Source organism: Lutra lutra, chromosome 6, assembly GCF_902655055.1.
Source record: "Lutra lutra chromosome 6, mLutLut1.2, whole genome shotgun sequence".
Lineage (NCBI taxonomy): Eukaryota > Metazoa > Chordata > Mammalia > Carnivora > Mustelidae > Lutra > Lutra lutra.
The window spans coordinates 136,823,786-136,844,012 of record NC_062283.1 but is presented as its reverse complement, the minus strand read 5'-3'; the positions used below and the strand labels follow the sequence as shown (position 1 = coordinate 136,844,012).

Below are 20,227 nucleotides of genomic sequence, written 5' to 3'. Positions count from 1 at the left end.
TTAGAATAGTGACTGTGCCATATTCAGTTATTAAAATATCTTTTTTTATTCAGTCATTCCACAATTACTGACTGAACCCATTTTATGCCAAGCACTCAGTTCAGCACACAGAACACACAAGAAACTGCCAGAGAGTCTAATGTCAGGGAGACATGACTCTAGATTCAAGGGGAAGATTCCAACAGGTTAACAGGAAATTTTAAGCTGTGTGTAAGTGCTTTCAGAAATTAAGGGTTTTATGGAAAATTGGAGGTGGGATGGGAAGGAAAGGGTAAACTTTAGGGGATAGGGGAAAGCTTTCCAAAAGGAATGCTATTTCAGATGAGATCTGACAGAGGAGTTGGTGTGGTGGAGGGAAGGCCTCCAGGAATGATACTGCCCTCACTACCGGGGGCCAAAACCAACTAGGCATCATCTTTGCTCAGTACAACAGCCACTTGGAAAGCCTGTGTCTATCTCTGTATTCAGTTCTATTATGGTGCTCAGCAAGCACTCTGCTGGCATTTCACAGAAGATTTCTGAACCAAAGAGGATCACACCTAACACACTAGGTTACTTTCAATCTTTAAGCCTCCCTTATATTAGAGGGAGGTTTGTAGAAAAGAATCCTTGTCCTCGAGGATCTTGCATGCTGAGACGTGACCTGCACACAGGCACAAAATGGGTTTTAACATGAGTGGTTTAACAATATTTCCTTCAGGTGAAGGTGGCCACAGAGGAGATGCAAGAAAACTCGCATTTTCCAGGAGGGAACCTGAAAGGCACGTGCGGAAGGAAAATATGAATCAAAGGTCTAGAAAAAGTAGTAGCCGAAGATCAAAAAGAAAAGCCTTCTCAACTTTCAGTATGACCAAGGAAACACCGGTATAGAAGGAAAGCAGAAAAGTGTAACAGCAGGAACAGTACACCTTTTTTATTTTTTAGCATCTGTGCATAGATAGCACATGAGCAATTCAGACACTGGGTTTTGACCACTGACAGATACCTGAACCTCGGGTTGGAGTACTGACCTCACCCGGATGAGGAGCAGCACTGGCTAATGTCTGTACCAGAGGCCCTGAGCTCTAACCATAAATGGCGAGGCTTAAAAATGGTTTGGATGGTAACCATAAAAGCACTTGTATGGGTCAGACACTGCTCTACGCATTATACATCTATTACTCCTCACTTAATTCTTGCAACCTTTTGCCGTAAATCCGATTATTTGCGTCATTTTTGTAAATGGGGAAACTGAGGATTGAAAAAAAAGTAACTTGCCCAAGGTCACAGAGGTAGTAATGGAGACGCTGGTGCCCTAGGCCAGGCAGTCTGGGCGTGGAGCCCTGAACACAATGCTCCTAGTCAGCTCTTTTAGAAGGCTTTGATGCTTAGATCTTTGACTAAAAAAATTCCTGTTGATTTCTTACATCAGTTTCCGTATGAAACCAAAGGAACAAGGGAGGAAAGGCAATTCACCTGAGGGTGTGGAATCAGACATACTTCACTCCCCCTTCTTTCCAAAGGTCTGGGAGAACCCCAGCTTAGTAGGCTGTTGTTAGGATTAGAACTTATTCAAAGTGGGCATGGTGCACGTAGGAAGTGGGCAGTAAAGGTTCATTTTTGTCTCTTGGTAGAAGGCAAAATAGGGGCTACAATTCTAATGACTTCTCGGCTAGCGTTCCTTCCCATACACCACGCAATCTCTCCCTGACTGCAGTGTTTAAGAACTGACAGGTGGTCGCACAGACACGAAAAGAAAAAATGCACACCCGGAAAATACAAGCCCAGGTGGCTGTACTGGAGCGCCGCTGGCGCCCAGAATGACCAGCAGCGAAGATCCAAGGCCAGGGATCTGCAGAAGACACCCCCAGTTCCCCTGGCCCCGCCCCGCCTTCTGTCCCTGGAACCGCTGCTCCTGACCGGTTCTGCACTGTTCGCCCCTCCGCCCCTTCTCCTCCCCACGGCTCTCTCAAAGTTGGCTTACAGCCGGGCACAGCAAGCCAGTGCGGAGCGCACCGGCAGGGCCCCGGGGATGCACACTTCCGCCCGGCCTCGCGGTGGGAGGCCGAGTTCTGCGCAGGGGCGTGGCGGCCGCAGGCCCCCGGCAGCGCTCGCCGCCCTGCGCCCCGAAGGAAGTCCGGCCCCGGCCGCCATGGAGGTGCTCGCCGTGCGCCCCGGGCAGCCCGCGCCACTCACCAGGGCGCTCTCGGGCAGGTTGTAGCGACACAGAGTGTGGTCCAGGTCGAAGCCGACCACGTCGCAGGCGGCCAGGGAGAAGTGCTGAGCCATGGCTGCGCTGGAAGCACTGGAGAGCGCCTCGGGCGCCGGGAGGGTGCGAGGAACCCGCGGACGGGACGCTGCGGGACGCTGCGGGGATGGGACCGGACGGGACCGGGGCGGGGCGGGGCGGGGCTGCGGCCACCCCCGGGACGCAGCGCGTCGGCCTCCAGCGCTTCCCGCGCCCGCGAGCGCCGCCCCCGGCCGCGCTTCTCCCCGCCTCTCGCGCGGCCCGCCTGCCCGCGCCGCCCCCGCAGCTTCGGCGCCCTGCGGCCCGCCGCCGCCTCGCACCGCAGTCCCGAAGGCGGGAGGGCCGGGAGCCCCTCCACCTCTGCTGGAGCTGGGGGTGCAGGTGAGTCCCCGTGGACACAGAACCTTTGCCAAAATTAACCGGGGCTCCCCGTCGTTTTCAAGGTGCCACAGAAAACAGGACACTGTAAAGTTAGACCCGACCCTTTGCTCTTGTGCGGAATAAGGTAAGATTATGGCGACAATTCTATTCACGAATATCCTCTGACACAATTAGCCTAGAATTGGGGAGATATCGTTGCCCACGTGCTCTCTAAGGTTTGAATATTTCGTTGCTTCCTAAATTGTTAAAAGACCTTTCACTATCTCCCCTTCTGGAGTGCATTAGAAAATAAATTTATTAGAAGTTGAAGGACCATTTTTGCAAAATGACGCTGATTAAAGGTATCAACGTTGGCTATTTTTGTTACTTGATTATGTTATATTTTATTAGGATGAATTTTTCTGTGAAAGGACAGCAGAAAGTTGATAGAACATGCCACAGGGCAGAAAACTTTCTGCAAACAGATGGCTTTAAGATTTATAGAGCACAGGGGCGCCTGGGTGGCTCAGTGGGTTAAGCCGCTGCCTTCGGCTCAGGTCATGATCTCAGGGTCCTGGGATCGAGCCCCGCATCGGGCTCTCTGCTCAGCAAGGAGCCTGCTTCCTCCTCTCTCTCTGCCTGCCTCTCTGCCTGCTTGTGATCTCTGTCAAATAAATAAGTAAAATTAAAAAAAAGATTTATAGAGCACAAAATGGTTCGACAATAATCTGAATTCTCTCACGGACTGTGTATAGCTAGTATTATTTTAGATGTATAGGAGAAAAGTTATATACAATGGTCGCTTAAGGTATTTCACTTTGAGAACCCATATGAAAGGCTAGGTCTTTGAGATCTTTAAAATTATTTAAAAGAGAAAATACAATATAAATTAAAAAAAGAAGATGTAAGTCTATTACCTTTGTATTCCTTCTGTGTTAAGTTTAAAGGAACATTGTCCAATGGAAAAAAAATCAATAGTTATGACATAATGAAAATATAATTCATTGAGAATTACATTTAACCCTTACAAATACTAACCCTTATGAGGCCAATAGATCAATCAAGGGATTAATTTAGTGCAATAAATAATTCAGTTAGGTAGGACACTTATTATACCTAGTGGGCCCATTTGAATAAATTGAATACTTGTTCCATTATAACTCTTAAAAGCCCCAATCAGATCTCTCTGGAATAGGAAGAGGAAAGAAACCTCAAGAAGATTGAGCCCTTCACTGACTGGTATGGTGACAGTCCAGCGGCCATGTTTTTAATGTCTGTGAGTCAAATGAGGGACCTGGATTGATTCACAGTTTGTACCTGTTTCCCTTTTATGACTCTGTTGTCTGTGAAGCATTGACATTAGCGTTCCTCTTTGCCCCCTTCAGTGGGCCTGCCAATGTCAAACTGCCAGGTAGACTACACATTGAAGGCCACAAGTTTCCCTGAAGGGTATCTTGTTTGAATGCAGGATAGGCACCTTAGGGAGTTCCCTTAATAATATAAATGTACAAGTGCATTTGTTGCCCAAGGAAAGAGTACGAAAAGGATGGTTTTTTCTGATGTCAGTGTCCCTTGGACTGGGGTTGGCCCTTAGACTTGGATACACTCAACAACAGACATTTCTACTTGCTAAGAGACAAATGTTACATGTCTTCGATTCCTCAAGTCCTGTCAAAGAGCTCTCTGCTAGAGACTCTAGACGTTTACACTTTGTGGGAGAATTTAGGAAACAATACCCTCCAGGCATCCCGAGAGCTCTTACCCCTCCATGAGCTGTAGTCACCTTTCCTGTCATATAGCTCAAACCTCGTTCTAACTCCCTTAAGAACATGTGGGATGGTTCCCTCTCCCACCCCCGACTCCTTACCTAACCCTGAACTTAAATACATTCACTTTGCTTCATAGGGCTTGTTTTCAAATAAAAATATTTACTTTTTTCCCCAATACATTAAACTTCTATCACATGTACTGAAAATACCACAGCTGTTCTAGTATCAATCAATCAAGAGTCCCATGTTCTTAGACCAATTAATTTCTGTTTCTTTGAGTGCTAATATTAAATATGTCAGTGTTGTGGCCTGAATTGTCCCTCCCTTCCCAAATTCGTATTTTGAAGCCTAAGCGCCAATGTGACTATTTTTGGAGATTGGGACCTTGAGTATGGTTAAATGAGGTCATAAGAGTAGGGCCCTAATTTAATATGATGGTTCCAAAGAAGAAGTGACACCAAATAGACTGAATGCACAGAAGAAATGCCATGTGAGGACACAAGGAGAAGGTTCAGTCTGCAAGCAAAAAAGGAGGGTTTCACTAGAAACCTACCCAACTGGCACCTTGATCTTGGGCTTCCAGCTTCCAGAGCTGTGAGAAAATAATTTTCTGTTGTTTAAGCCACCAAGTCTGTGGTATTTTGTTAAGGCAGTCTCAGCAAACTAAGACATTCAGTAAGGAGATTTGACCCCAACCAATGTTGTTGGGTCAAATGTAGTAAATAGTATTTGCACTTGAAAGATCCCTAAATGACATGAACTTATGCTTTAATTTTTTTGCTTAAATTATTTGTTGGTTTTCAGGATTTTGGTATTTTTATTTGAGTATAATATTAATACTATGCTGTGAAATTTTAGGATGTTTTTTAGTATTCTATGTATGGAGTTTTCCTTTTCACACAAAAGTTATGAAATAATGTAGAAATGTTCAGAAGTAAGTTATATTTTTGCTGGTTTTCTAGGATTGAATTTCATCATTAATACTGACCTATATTTTAATACAGCGAATAGACCTATATTTAGACCTATATTAATAAACCTATATTTTAATACAGGAAATACTGTAACTTAGCGACTTTAACCTTAAGTGTGCCTTTTACTATTATTTACCAAAATAATAATTTTGTGATCAGCTAGCTTGTTGTAGACTCTAAAATAACTCACTAAGTGATCTTTTGTGAATTTGAAATACTGCAATTTGATATCTACATTGTAAATGTTATTTACCAAACTGTTATTTGGGGACAGGGTGAGGTCTGTTTGTTTATTCTTTTGTTAGTTGAAAATGTGATTTTCTGGGGTGCCTGGGTGGCTCAGTTGGTTAAGCCTCCAACTCTTTTTTTTTTTTTAAAGATTTTATTTATTTATTTGATAGAGAGAGATCACAAGTAGGCGAAGAGGCAGGGAGAGAGAGTGAGAGGTAAGCAGGCTCCCTGCTGAGCAGAGAGCCCGATGCGGGGCTCGATCCCAGGACCCCGGGACCCCGGGACCATGACCCGAGCCGAAGGCAGCGGCTTAACCCACTGAGCCACCCAGGCACCCCAAGCCTCCAACTCTTGATATCAGCTCAGGTCATGATCTCAGGGTTGTGAGATCAAGGCCGTCATTGGGCTTGGCACTGGACCTGGAACCTGCTTAAGATTCTTTTTCTTCCTGATCCCCCCAAAGAAGACCATATTAAAAAAAAGTGTTTTTCTAAATACTCCAAAGTAAACATTGTAATGTTAACTTTTTATACAACCTAATCGCCACATCTTCCCTGGATCCCATAATTTGCTTAGAGGGAAGCAATAAAGTTTATTTGGTAATTTGAAAAAAAGATAAAATATTTAAATGCCTAAAAGTTAATATTTGTAGCCCTTAAATATTAGTCATTTAGCTGAATAGGACCAAAAGCTGATTTGTAATACTGGGCAATGGCCTTAAGATGGCAGTAGTTCTGCATTAGGAATATTTTTCATTTGGTTTCTCTGGTAATTTAAAAATCCTTCAGTTTCTTAATAAAAAAAAAAGTGATTTTCTACTTTCCCTTTCTGCTCTTGCTGCAAGAGACGCCTACTTAGAAATTTTATTGTGGTTTTTGTGTGTGTATATATTTATTTTATTTTTGTGTGTGGGTGTATTTATTTTGGACGTTGGAAGGAGAGAATGTGGTAGGATGAAGCCCTTTGGTAGGAAACTTCTTTTTTTTTTGAAGGTATAGTAGTTTTGTTTTTTTTTTTTTGTTAGTTTTATTTCTTTTCTTTAATTTAATTTTTTTTCAGTGTTCCAAGATTCATTGTTTATGCACCCCAGCCAGTGCTCCATGCAATAAGTGCCCTCCTTAATACCACCAGGTTCACCCAACCCCCTACCCCTTTCCCCTCCAAAACCCTCAGTTTGTTTCTCAGAGTCCACAGTCTCTCATGGTTCGTCTCCCCCTCCGATTTCCCCCAACTCACTTCTCTCCATCTCCCATGTCCTCTGTGTTATTCCTTATGCTCCACAAATAAGTGAAACCATATGATAATTGACTCTCTCTGCTTGACTTATTTCACTCAGCATAATCTCTTCCAGTCCCATCCATGTTGATACAAAAGTTGGGTATTCATCCTTTCTGATGGAGGCATAACATTCCATTGTATACATGGATCATATCTTCTTTATCCATTCGTCTCTTGAAGGGCATCTTTGCTCTTTCCACAGTTTGGCGATTGTGGCCATTGCTGCTATGAACATTGGGGTACAGATGGTCCTTCTTTTCGCTGCATCTGTATCTTTGGGGTAAATACCCAGTAGAGCAATCACAGGGTCATAGGATAGCTCTATTTTTAATTTCTTAAGGAATCTCCACACTGTTCTCCAAAGTGGCTGCACCAACTTGCATTCCCACCAACAGTGTAAGAGGTTCCCCTTTCTCCACATCCTCTCCAACACTTGTTTACTGTCTTGTGGATTTTGGCCATTCTAACTGGTGTAAAGTCGTGTCTCAATGTAGGAAACTTCTCATTAAGGTTGTATCTCAATAAATAACTAAATGTTTAAAATATGAAATGAGTCCCTCTTGCAGAAAGAGCTAAAATACCGAATGGCTGAATTGTGATTCAGCAAGATCTCTTAGGATGTAGCAGTGGATTGAAATTTAATAAGTTAAGACACATGCTGTGTTTTAAGACACAGGTTCAAACAATCTAACAGTGTATTATGGGGAATCTTGATTTATCAGCAGTTAAGTAAGAAGTACAATGCGGATAAACTCAAGGTGAACTCAGCTAGTTCTGGTATAAATTGAATTTCTCTTTGACTGTCAGTCTTCCCTTTTCCTTCGCTGTCTTTCTGGGAGGCGTGGGGGGTTCTAAATTGCAGCAGGGTTATCATAGCGCCAGCGAGTCTGGGAACAGACTTCTGGTCCTTGGCTAATGGCATCCTTACATCTGCTTCTCCATCCCTGTCAGTGTTTGGTTACCTCTGGCCACGGCATCCACCCTGTCAGCAATCATGACTGCTGCATTAAACTCTGCAGTACCTCTACTTACGGCATCATCCCGAAAATTTTTAGTTTTGATCCAAACCACGAGACTATTTTAAAGTTGCCATTCCACACTCAACCAACCTCTTCTCTCTTGAAGAGTCCCAGGAAACCTTCACAGAAAGCTTTTGGCTTTGAAGCCACAGCAAAGGAGGGTCTGTGTTTCGCCATGGAAAGGTGGGGTGGTTACCTCAGACCCCTTCTATCCAGATGGGAGCCACCGTTTCTATTCTAGTGATGGCTCTCTGTTACCACAGGATACTCCGTAAAGCAGTTTTCTCTCAGAATGCAGAACGAAATACTCTGCTTTTGGATCCTCAAGCTCATGTGGAGGTTTCTGTTGTTTCTCATGGGAGGGATTTAACCTCACAATGGGATAGGGTGTAGGGTCTCTTGCTCAGAGACCCATACAAATGATGCACTTTAATGCTGCCCATCTTGTTTCCTGGGACTAACATTGTCAGATAAAATATTGAATGCCTAATTAAATTTGAATGTCCCAAATATCCCATGAAACCTAGTATTAAAGAAACTATTTGTTGTTTCTCTGAAATTTGAATATAAATTGACATACTTTATTTTCTAAATTTTGGCAACTCTGAGACATATACTTTGTATCCATTCTGAAACCACCTTTAAAAATACTTTTTATAATTAACTTTTTTCTTGCAGAAAGCCCAGAACTTGAAAAACAGATGTGTCCTGGCATTTGTTATGGGCCGAGTTGTGCTTCCCTCAAATGACTGTGTTTAATTTGAGGGGCTGTAGGGGCTCTATTTGGATATAGGACATTTAAAGAAGTGATCAAATTAAAACGAAGCTCTAGGGCAGACCTGATCCATTTTGACTGATGTCCTTTTAGAAGAGGAAATTTGGACCCACAAAGAGGGAACCAGGGGTGTCACGCACAGAGGAGGAAAGACCACGTGAGGACACAGCAAGAAAGCAGTGGTCTGCAAGCCAAGGAGAGAGGCCTCAGAAGAAATCAAACCTGTTGACATCTTAATGCTGGACTTCTAACCTCCGGAACTGTGAGAGATAAATTTCCGTTGTTTGAGCCACTCAGTCTGCAGTATTTTGTTATGGCAGCCCTAGAAAACGAATGCAGCCTTTGAGACGATTTTTCTACTTTGAGAGTCTCAAGTCCATGCTGGAATACAAAACCAAGAAATTGTCTGCCACAGAACATCTTCCTCTGAGGGATGGGCCTAGCCAAAACTTTTACCTTTTTCTAATTGGTGGGGAAATTTTGAAACAAAGAAATCTGTTAATATTTTAACATTATACTAGTATGGGTAAAATATCTAAACAAAGGATAATAGATACATTCAAGTCAGGCCTTCATAGCTAGGGTTTGGTATTCCTAAGGGATTATGGGAGACTTAGATATTTTTGGAGGCTGGTTGGTGATAATAGAAGCAAAAAATATGTGAGCCCAGTGAAATGGTTGTTCCATCCACGGATGGCCCTTCTTTTCTCTTTTTCCATTTATGTTTTGATTCCAAATTTTCAAATATTTAAGTGTGTTAAAATTTTGTATTCTCAAGGGCATCCAAATATACACATATTTTAGGAATGCCTTAAATAATGTGATCCAGTCAAGTGTGGAGTTCCCCTTGGGTCAGATGAGGATCTATAAATTCTTTGTCTCCAGGGCTCTTGAGCAGCAAGTTTACTTTTATGACTTAAGTGACTGGATGCATCTCACCTGTGTATTTTCATCTTTGATCTTTCTCCGATTATGTATTTCTCATGCTGTACTAGAGTGTCATTAAATGAATAACAAGTACCCTCCTAAGTTGATATATTTTGATTCTTTAATTACTTTGTCTCAGTTTTCTTATCTATAAAATTAGATACTTGAAAGTTTTCTTAAAATTAAAGATATCTATTTAATATTTGAAAAAAAGGCATGAAAAATTGAGTATCTCATGCTTATCCACACTTCTCCACTATTGGTTTTTGTTTTTTTTTTCTCCTCTTAACAAAAATATTCCACAACAGCCTCTTTTGAAAAGCAATGTGTAAATGAGTATCAGTAGTCTTAGAAATGATTTATTAGGTGCCTGGGTGGCTCATAGTTGGTTAAACGTCTGCTTTGGCTCAGGTCATGATCCCAGAGTCCTAGGATGTAGTTCGCCATCAGGCTCCCTGCTCAGCAGGAAGTCTGCCTCTCCCTCCCCCAGCCCCGCTTGTGCTGCTTCTCTCTCTCTCTCTCTCACAAAAATAAATAAATAAAATATTTTAAGAAAATGATTTATTATTTGTTGACTATTTAATCCAATTCTAGGCATCTAGGATTTCTGTTCCAGAAAAATCTCAGGTAACAGGCTAACTTCTGGACAGTGACTGTGTAACAGTTTTTCTTTTCTTGGCAAAGTGAAAGGATTAATAGATTATTGTTATACCTAACAGATAAGATATACTTACTGCAAGACTCTAAACATTTCCTCTCAAAAGCAAATATAAAACAATGGAATGTGTTAGGATCTTGTGGGAAATCTCTTTGTGTATTCAGAAGTGGTACTAACATAGTTTTCCATAGTTTGCCCTACTCCTGTGTTTCAGCTAAACATTCCAACCATCATTCCTCTACAGTGGACTTTTGAGAAACATCCAATTAATACAAAAGAAGGCAGGCAAAAAAAAAAAAAAAGGAATGATGAATAGGTGAGAGCAATGGGTAGTAAATAACAATATGGTAAACTTATACACAAACATATTGATAATTATACTAAGTGTAAATGACCTAAAAAGAGATGAAAAGATATTGTAAGACTTGATCAAAGCAAGATTTAAGTATATGCCATTTAAAGAGACCTGCTTTTAGACATGAAGACATAAAGAAATAAATACTGTTTGAAAAAAAATTGAGATGCAATATAAGATATTTGCCATCAAAAACTTTAATATAGTGATATGCTTTTTAAATTTTAAGATGATTTCTATTTAAATATGCAGTTAAAAACACATAAAGATATAAACAAAGGACTATTGCTTAGGTTTCTAAATTTTTGTAGTATTGTATCTTTCTAGCTAACAAAATCAGTTTAATGACCAAAAGACTTTTTATGAAGCAAAAAGAAAATCATGTAGTATCTCTCCTATCTTTGGTTGGAGTTTGCTTTTAAACCTCCTTTCTCCTTTATTCTTCTCACCCCCCCCCACTCAAACTGATACTGGGATTTGTGGAGAGCAGCAACCACAAACACATTCTGGTTGGCCAACGTGGGTTTCCACAGGATAGGTGTTCCCAACCCAGGCCACATGTTCCCTTCTCCTTCCCAGTTTCCACTCACAGGTGGCTCATGGTCCTTCAGAAACATGGCTGGGTATGTCAGAAGCAGGGATAGGCTGTAAAAGGAGCAATTATCTGGTCATTTTGTGGTTGCTGCTTCTTAATCCTTTCACCATTTCCAATGAGATGAAGCAAAGTTCTGTTGATTTTGCCCACATTACCTAGTTCTATCTCCTGTGGGGAACACTAGTTAGAAATGGAGTTGGATAATAAGAAATCTCACTTGTGTAAGGTACACATCTCCTGGCACTGTTTAGTCCAGCATTACATGTAGTTTGAGAACCAAGCAAATGGGTTTGCACTCAAGGACCGATAACCTTATTAAAGAACCAATCAGTCATTCATTTTTAAATTCTTACTGAGTTTGGCAGATGTCCCTGGCTTTGTTTGCTCTGGGCATCAGAATCCCATCGGCAATATTAGCTAGATTTGAGAAATTGAACAATGATAATACCTGAGAGGAAAGCTTGGACTAGAGACTTTAGGAAGCTACTAAACATTTTAGCTGAAAATGACTTCACTCATATTACATACTCTATGGTGCACAATTATACATACGAACATATACAACAGAGATTTTTTGTACTGATTTGTGACATTATTTCCAACTTCCTTGTCCTTAAGAAGTTATCAGAAATTTTTGTTATGATAAGATAAGAAAATGCCAAGCTTTCTCTTCTTCCAGACATAGTTCATTTTATCATTCTTGTTCCACACCCATGTGCGCTAAAATGTTGAAGTCTCATGTCTTTCCCTTATTACTGTCGCAGAAAATTCATAGTTACTCAGAGGTTAGTGTAAGTACCGCATCTTTCTCCTGAATGGGGTGTCCTGAAAGCAGAGCCTGAGATGAAAACTTAGCTGCAGGTGGCTTATTAAGAGGCAGTCCCAGGGGTGCCTGGGTGGCTCAGGGGTTAAGCCTCTGCCTTTGGCTCAGGTCATGATCTCAGAGTCCTGGGATAGAGTCCCACAATGGGCTCTCTGCTCATCGGGGAGCCTGCGTCCCCCTCTCTCTCTGCCTGCCTCTCTGCCCACTTGTGATCTCTCTGTCAAATAAATAAATAAAATCTTTAAAAAAAAAAAGATTAAAAAAAAAAAGGCAGTCCCAGAAATCAGCAGTGAAATAATAGAGTAAGAGCCAGTAACAATATGAAGGGATAACACTGTTGTAGGCAACAGTGCTCTAATTCCACTGGGATGTTCCATGAAACACAGAGAATCCTTCCCAGAATTGTACACCAGAAGGCAAGTCTGACCATCTGTTGGTTCCTGTTCTCTTATACTTGAGGGATGCTGGCTGACTTCCAGGCTGTGTGTGAGTTGGAGCAGCCCCTTTAACCTCAGAGAGATCCTCAGGCCCAAAGGAGAAAGACCTTGAGTGGCTCTGTTGAGGTAGGACACTATTTTTTTTTAAATTTTTTTTAAAGATTTTATTTATTTAATAGAGATCACAAGCAGCAGAGAGAGAGGGAGGGGGAAGCAGGCTCCCTGGGATCATGACCCGAGCCAAAGGGAGAGGCTTTAACCCACTGAGCCACCCAGGTGCCCTGAGATGGGATACTATTATTGTGAGCTTTCATGTGAGATGTGGCTAAAATCAGAAGTGGGCTAAAGAATTGTGATATGGGGCACCAGTGCCATGTTCTTCAGCGGTTATTCACTTGGGTACAATGACATTTATTCCACTCTGTAAGAATGTCTCTGGGAATGGTGTTACTCCATTGGTCAGTCTGTCTCCAATCCACTGTTCATCCTGTATTCTTCTCTTTCTGTTCCATCTGTGATCTACTCTGTGTATTCTCTGCCCTAATTCAACATAGTAGAACTCTATGGAAACTCACAAAAATACTTTGGTCCAGTGCTTTCCTAGCTTGTTCACATCGGACTCACATAGAAAATAGTAATGTTTACTTAGCATGTTGGAGCAAACAGAAGAATCTGGCCCAGATAAGTGGGGCAACCTGGGCTTTTGAAGCTCTGAACCTTCTGCAAAGCCTGACAGAGTGGATCTGATCAATATCTTAGCATAAATATAACCAAGTGTGTTCTAGGCACTCTTTTAGTTGAAATACTGTATTGAATCAGGATTTTGGTTTTTTTAAATAGTAAACTCCTGGCTGCTTAGTTTAATTTAACACATGTTTGTTGAGAGTCTATCGTGTGCCAGGCACTATGATAGACACCAGAAGGTAAAAGTAGACGATGGTAACTTCCCTGGAGGGACCTTCAGTTTAGAGAGGGAGAATATGTATCTAATTATTATAATACCATACATAAAATGGAGAAGCTAGTCTGGCATGGCTTCTTCACCTCATGCTGCTTACTCTGCCCAAAATATTCTTTCTTCCTATATTAGAGTTCCCCAGGGACACAGAGTCAATAGGGTGTGTGTGTGTGTGTGTGTGTGTGTGTGTGTGTGTGTGTGTATGTAGAGAGAGAGAGAGAAAGAGATTTATTATAGGAGTTGGCTCATGCAATTATGGAGGCTAAAATCTGCTGTCTGCAAGGTAGAAAAGCAGAGAAACCAGTAGTATAATTCAGTTCAAGTCCAAAGGCCCAAGAACCAGGAGCCCTGACATCTAGGGCCTGGAGAGGGTGGGCTTCCCAGCTCAAGCAGAGAGAGTAAATTTGTCCTTTCTCCACCACCACCATTCCTCTGCCTCAGTTTTTTTGTTTTTGTTTTTGTTTTTTCTATTCAGGTCCTTATCAGGTTGGACTATGTCTGACTTAATGGGTGAGTGCAAACTTCTTTACCCAGTCTACTGATGCAAATGTCTTCCAGAGACAGGCATAGATGCATGCAGAAATGTTTTACCAGCTATCTGGGCATCCCTTAGCCTGTCAAGTTGGCTCAATAAATTAACCATCATGCCCTCTTTTATTTGTTGATTTCCATTACCATGCAAGCTACCTCCCACATCACCCTTGGAAAGAACATTATTTCATTTAGCTGCAGGAACCTTGAGATATCTTTTTGATGGTTTTATTAATATCTGGTTTTGTGTCAGGCTTTTCTAGTAGCTCTATTATTTCAGACTGGGAACCATGTTTTGTTCATCTTTGTATCTCAATTCCTAGCGCACAACCTGGTGCATAATGTCCATTGAATGAATGAATGAATTTCCTTTTCCTAATTTCTATATCTTCATCCATTGTGAAATTTTGAGTGAGTGCCAGGAAGCACCTACTTGGAGGCAGGAGGCACTGTGTTTGACTCTGAATCCCATGTTCTCAGTAATCAATAAATCAGGATTTACATTTCATAGGTTTATAATAAATATTTTAATTGCTCGGAGGGGTACCTGGGCGGCTCAGTGGGTTAAATCCTCTGCCTTTAGCTCAGGTCATGATCCCAGGGTCCTGGGATTAAGCCCCACATTGGGCTCTATGCTCAGTGGGGAGCCTACTTCTCCCTCTCCCTCTGCCTGTCTCTCTGCCTACTTGTGATCTCTGTCTGTCAAATAAATAAATCTTAAAAAAAAAAAAGATTTTAATTGCTTGGAGCCACAATCTTCAGGCGGCATTCTGACAACCATTAATTTTTAGTCATGTCAAATACGTGTAAGTATCAGGCACTAATTTTCCATTGGACGTTTGGTAGACTCTTCACATCTTACACCAAGAGCTCACATGCAGGCTATATAATCACAGGGTAAAAATGGCTTAAGCCAACGTTTTGGGAACCTAATAATTAACTTACCAGCTACACTTAATTTTTAATAGTACATCATTCAGAAAAATACTTAAAGACTTTGGAGTTTTATCAGGAGGGTCACAGGATTCTCCAAGTTTCTATTACTAGATTCTGTCTATACTGAGATAATACTGCCTACTAAGCTCTCTTCATTATGACTGTTGACCCTTGGAAAGTACTCAATGTGATTTATTCTTGTTCTAAAAGCTCTATTTTAAAACTGTCATTTGGACATGCGAAGAGTTCTTAATGAGAATGTTGGAATATATGCTCTTGCTAGTGAAGTTGTCAATATATGCATAATTTCTTATTAGTCTCTTCTGGAAATTAGCCAGGTAAGAAATATAAATAACATGTCCATTTTCTCCTTTTGTCTTTCTCCTTTTTCACCTCCCAGAATGCAAGTACTCTGAGTAGAGTACACATGTGCTACAGAATCTCTGGGTCCGCATGTGTCTTTCTCCATCCCATCTCTCTCTCCCTCTGGTGTGCCTACCTGCACACGGGCACCCAGTGCATTTGCATGTGGGCGGGGCACTTGTCAGTGACTGGAAAAATAGCCAACGTTGTTGAGCTTCTTCCATGTGCCAGACATTGTGAAGGGCATTAAATAATGATCTCACTTAATCGCCAAAACATGGAATATACTCATTTAACAGATGAAATTCAAATCCTGATCTTTGTGACAAGAAGCCAGCCCCTTCTGCTTTTCTTAAAGCTCTATTTCACTTTTCCATTTGAATTTTTCTTCACAACACATGTGTGTGGTGAAACCACAAAGAAAGAAGCAAATAGAATAAAAGCAAACATTTCTTTTCACCATTGCTCAATACATTCTCACCCCCCCCCAACCCCTGAAGTAACTGCTATAAGTTGAACATATGTTCTTACAGACCTATCCCAGTGTACACAATGTATATACATAATTACAAAGAATATTTTCAGGGGCACCTGGGTGGCTCAGTTGGCTAGGTGTCGGACGCTTGATGTCGGCTCCGGTCATAATCTCAGAGTCGTGAGATCAAGCCTTGTGTGGAGCTCCATGCTGAGCATGGAGCTTGCTTAAGATTCTCTCTTCCTCGGGGCACCTGGATGGCTCAGTGGGTTAAGCCTCTGCCTTCCACTCAGGTCATGATCTCAGGGTCCTGGGATCGAGCCCCACATGGGGCACTCTGCTCAGCAGGGAGCCTGCTTCCCCCTCTCTCTCTGCCTGCCCCTCTGCCTACTTGTGATCTCTACCAAATAAATAAATAAAAATCTTTAAAAAAAAAAAGATTCTCTCTTCCTCTCTCTCTGTACCTGCCCCCTGCTTGTGTGTGGGTACACTATCTCTCTAAAAGATATATATACATATACATATATATATGTATATATATATGCCTTATATATATTTTTACACACATATGTATTTGTATTTACATACTTGTATATTTATCAACCTACCACAGTTCTCCCTTCACATTCCCCATGCCTAGATTTTAGCTTCTAGCTCATTGTAATGTTTCAATCTCCACTTATTTTTTAATGATTATAACACTCTAGCCTCTCAATTCCTTTAACTTCTCTTCTGGGATGGTCTTATCACTGACACTATTACTACCCTCTTCTGTTCTTCCAGCTCACGTCCTGTTTTCCAGCTCCAACCCTTGGAGTGCACTGGTGTGTACAACCCAATGATTGCCACCTCCTTTTCACTGTCTTTCACTGCTATTATGTTCTCATTTTTTCCCCCCAACTGAATATTCATGGAGAATCATTATAATCACTTAATTGATACATCCTTAGAAAATCATTACAATCATTTAATTGATACATCCTTAATTCCTGTATTCCTTTCTCACCTCTTCAAACTAGCAAAAGATCACATTCTGGTAGTGGTAGATACTAAAAAACAACATAAACCTTCCTTCCCTGTATCTATCTATGCCCTTTGCAATATGACTCTGCAACCCCCATGTGAGGACGAGAATCTGCTTCTCCTGGAATCTGGTCTAGGTTTGTGAGTTGCTTTCAGGAACAGCATGCAGCAGAGGACATTTTGTCAGTGCTGAGCCTGAGTCACAAGAGGTGTTGAGGGATTCCACACTCATTTTGGGAATCCTGCTACTGCTGGGTGAATAAGTTTGGGTTACCCCAAGGGATGCTGAATCATTATCTCAGTCCACTCTAGTCATTCCAGGCCATAATCAGTAAAATACCAGACATGTGAGCAAGGCCATCCAAAATCGGTCAGTCCCTAGTGACCTATGACCTATGATCAGGTGTGAGCCCAGCCACGAGAAACCAAGCCTGGTTCATATCAATAAGACAGTTTAGCTGATTGTAGATTCCTGAACAATAATAAATATTGTTTTAAGCAACTGAGTTTTGAGGTTACTTGTTATGCAGCAGTGGGTAGCACATACACAGGTTAAAGTCAACTCTATTAGTTCTTTGTATTTACACCTGAGCAGCTGATCCTGGCTGAAGAAAATATACACAACCATTGCACATGTATTTCAATGAGTAATTAATGCTACTCTCTGTAATAATATGTTAATGCCCTGATGCAGTCACTCTACTGCTGTTCTAAATGATTATTTTATAGTTTCCTCTTGTCACATCATGTCCCCTCATCTTTACTCTCAAGTGTTGACCCAGGTTCTATTTTTCTGGAAAAATACCCAGTACCGAATAGCATACATAGTTAGGTACTCTGCCTTGCCTTCTGTTACTGTAGAGCAGTGGTTCTTACGTTGTGGTCCCCAGATCAGCAGTAGCCCATGGGAACTTGCTAGAAACCGAAATTCTTGGATCCCACTGGAGAATGACTGAATTATAAATCTGGCCCTAGGACTCAGCAATCATATATATATATTTTTTAAAGATTTTATTTATTTATTTGAGAGAGAGACAGTGAGAGAGAGCATGAGCTAGGAGAAGGTCAGAGGGAGAAGCAGACTCCCCATGGAGCTGGGAGCCTGATGTGGGACTCGATCCCGGGATTCCGTGATCATGACCTGAGCCGAAGGCAGTCGTCCAACCAACTGAGCCACCCAGGCGTCCCTCAGCAATCATATTTTTAACAAAACCTCCACATGTGAAGTTTGAGAAGCACTGCTATAAATTGTCTACATATACAGGTAAGGCCAGCCCTCTCCTTGAACACCGTAGCTCATCCTCTCAGAAATAGTAATTTTCCCCCTTGCCTATGATATTTTTCATTTCTACTAAATCATCTCACCATCATACAAATGTGATGTTATTTTTCTCATCTTTTTTTTTTTTTTTTTTTTAAGATTTTCTTTATTTGTTAGAGAACGAGAGAGAACCTGAGAGGGGAGAAGGTCAGAGGGAGAAGCAGACTCCCTGCAGAGCTGGGAGCCAGATGCGGGACTTGATCCTGGGACTCCAGGATCATGACCTGAGCCGAAGGCAGTCGCTCAACCAACTGAGCCACCCAGGTGCCCTATTTTTCTCATCTTAATACAAATTATTCCATTTCTCTGTCCCCCTTTAATGAAAACTGAAATAGTTGTCTTTCTCACTGCCTGTGATCTCTTCTCTCTTGCTCTCTTAAGCACACAAACTTTATCCTCCAACAATTCACCAACTCTCTGATTAAATTCGCCAGTGGTACCCATTTGCTAAACCCAGTGTTCAATCTTCAGTCCTCCTTTTTTTTTTTTTTTTTACCCATAAGTGTCACTTGTCACATTATCACTCCCTCCTGAGGTAAACATTTTTTTTACTTGGCTACTAGGTCAAAATACCCAAGTAGACACTTCAGAAAAGAGAGCATGCAAATGGAATATAAATAAAGATGTTCAGTATCATTAGGAACCAGAAAAATTAGGGGCACCCGAGTGGCTCAGTTTATTAAGTGTCTGCCTTAGGCTCAGGTCATAATCTCTGGGTTCTGGAATGGAGCCCCATGTTGGGCTCCCAGCTCAGCGGGGAATCTACTTCTCTGTCTCCCTCTGCCTCTCCCCCTGCTTGTGCTCTTCTGTCTTTCTCTGTCTCTTTCTCTCAAGTGAATAAATAAAAAATCTTTTTATTTTTTAATTTTTAAATTATTTTAGTTTACTTAATTAACATATAATGTGTTATTGGGTTCAGGGGTATAGGTCTGTGATTTATCAGTCTTATATTAATACCTACTGCTTATTACATCACATGCCCTCCTTAAATCCATCCCCCAGTTAACCTAGCTCTCCACGCTTACCCCCTCCAGCAAGCCTCAGTTTGTTTCCTATGATTAAGAGTCTCTTATGGTTTGTCTCCCTCTCTGATTTTGTCTTGTTTTATTTTTTCCTCTCTTCCCCAATGATCCTCTGTTTTGTTTCTTAAATTACACATATCAGCGAGATCATATGATAATTATCTTCCTCTGTTTGACTTACTTCACTTAGCCTAATACCCTCTAGTTCTATCCATGTTATTGCAAATTTCAAGATCTCAGTTTTTTTGATGGTTGTGTAATAATATACACCACATCTTCATTATCCATTCATCTGTTGATGGACATCTGGACTCTTTTTCCATAGTTTAGATATTGTGGACATTGCTGCTATAAAAATTGGGGTGTACATGCCCCTTTAGATCACTACATTTGGATCTTTGTGGTAAATACCTAGTAGTGCAATTTCTCATCATAGGGTAGCTCTATTTGCAACTTTTTGAGGAACATCCGTACTATTTTCTGGAGTGGCTGCACCAGCTTGCATTCCCACCACCAGTGAAACAGAGTTCCCCCTTCTCTGCATCCTTGCCATCCTGTCATTTCCTGACTTCTTAATTTTAGTCATTCTGACTGGTATGGTTGTATCTCATTATGGTTTTGATTGGTATTTCCCTGATGCTAAGTGATGTAGAGCACGTTTTCATGGTTCTGTTGGCCATTTGGATGTCTTCTTTGAAGAAATGTCTGTGTCATCTGCCCATTTCTTGATTAGATTATTTGTTTTCGGGTGTTGAGTTTGATAAGTTCTTTATAGATTTTGGATTCTAGCCCTTTATCTGATACGTCATTTGCAAATATCTTCTCCCATTCTGTCGGTTGTCTTTTGATTTTATTTACTCTTTCCTTTTCTATGCAAAAGCATTTTTATCCAGAAAAATGAAGACTGAAACCTCAGTGAGACACTACATTTCATTAGACTGGTGAAAATTAGAAGTCTAATCAAGTCAGATGAGGACATGGAGCGGTGGGAACTCATGAACTGCTGATGGACAGATCAGCACAGCCTGCTTGGTCATATCTAGTGAAGGTGGGGGTACCCATAACCCACAACCCAGGAATTTCACTACTAGAGAGGAAAATGTGTACACTTATACCAGAGCATGTTCATATAAGTTCATCGTATTGTTCAAATTGGCCCTCGACTGGAAA

General features: G+C 41.4%; 2 protein-coding genes across 7 annotated transcripts in view; one reads left to right on the top strand and one right to left on the bottom strand.

Annotated features, from left to right (window-relative positions):
• The window catches only part of NT5DC1 (5'-nucleotidase domain containing 1), a 136,681-nt gene extending 134,369 nt beyond the window's left edge, over window positions 1–2,312 (bottom strand). For all 3 annotated transcript variants that reach the window (XM_047734332.1, XM_047734333.1, XM_047734334.1), the window contains exon 1: window positions 2,176–2,312. In XM_047734332.1, the coding sequence (XP_047590288.1) occupies window positions 2,176–2,268 (93 nt within the window). In that variant the 5' untranslated portion in view covers window positions 2,269–2,312. The remainder of the gene's footprint in view (window positions 1–2,175) is intronic.
• A 42-nt stretch (window positions 2,313–2,354) lies between these two features.
• Window positions 2,355–20,227, top strand: part of FRK (fyn related Src family tyrosine kinase) — a 132,829-nt gene continuing 114,956 nt past the window's right edge. The window contains exon 1 of one of the 4 annotated variants that reach the window (XM_047734327.1): window positions 2,355–2,608. In XM_047734327.1, the coding sequence (XP_047590283.1) occupies window positions 2,355–2,608 (254 nt within the window). Of the gene's footprint in view, window positions 2,733–19,982; window positions 20,106–20,227 lie in introns of those variants that run through there. The other 3 variants (XM_047734329.1, XM_047734331.1, XM_047734330.1) reach the window with 3 other exon arrangements.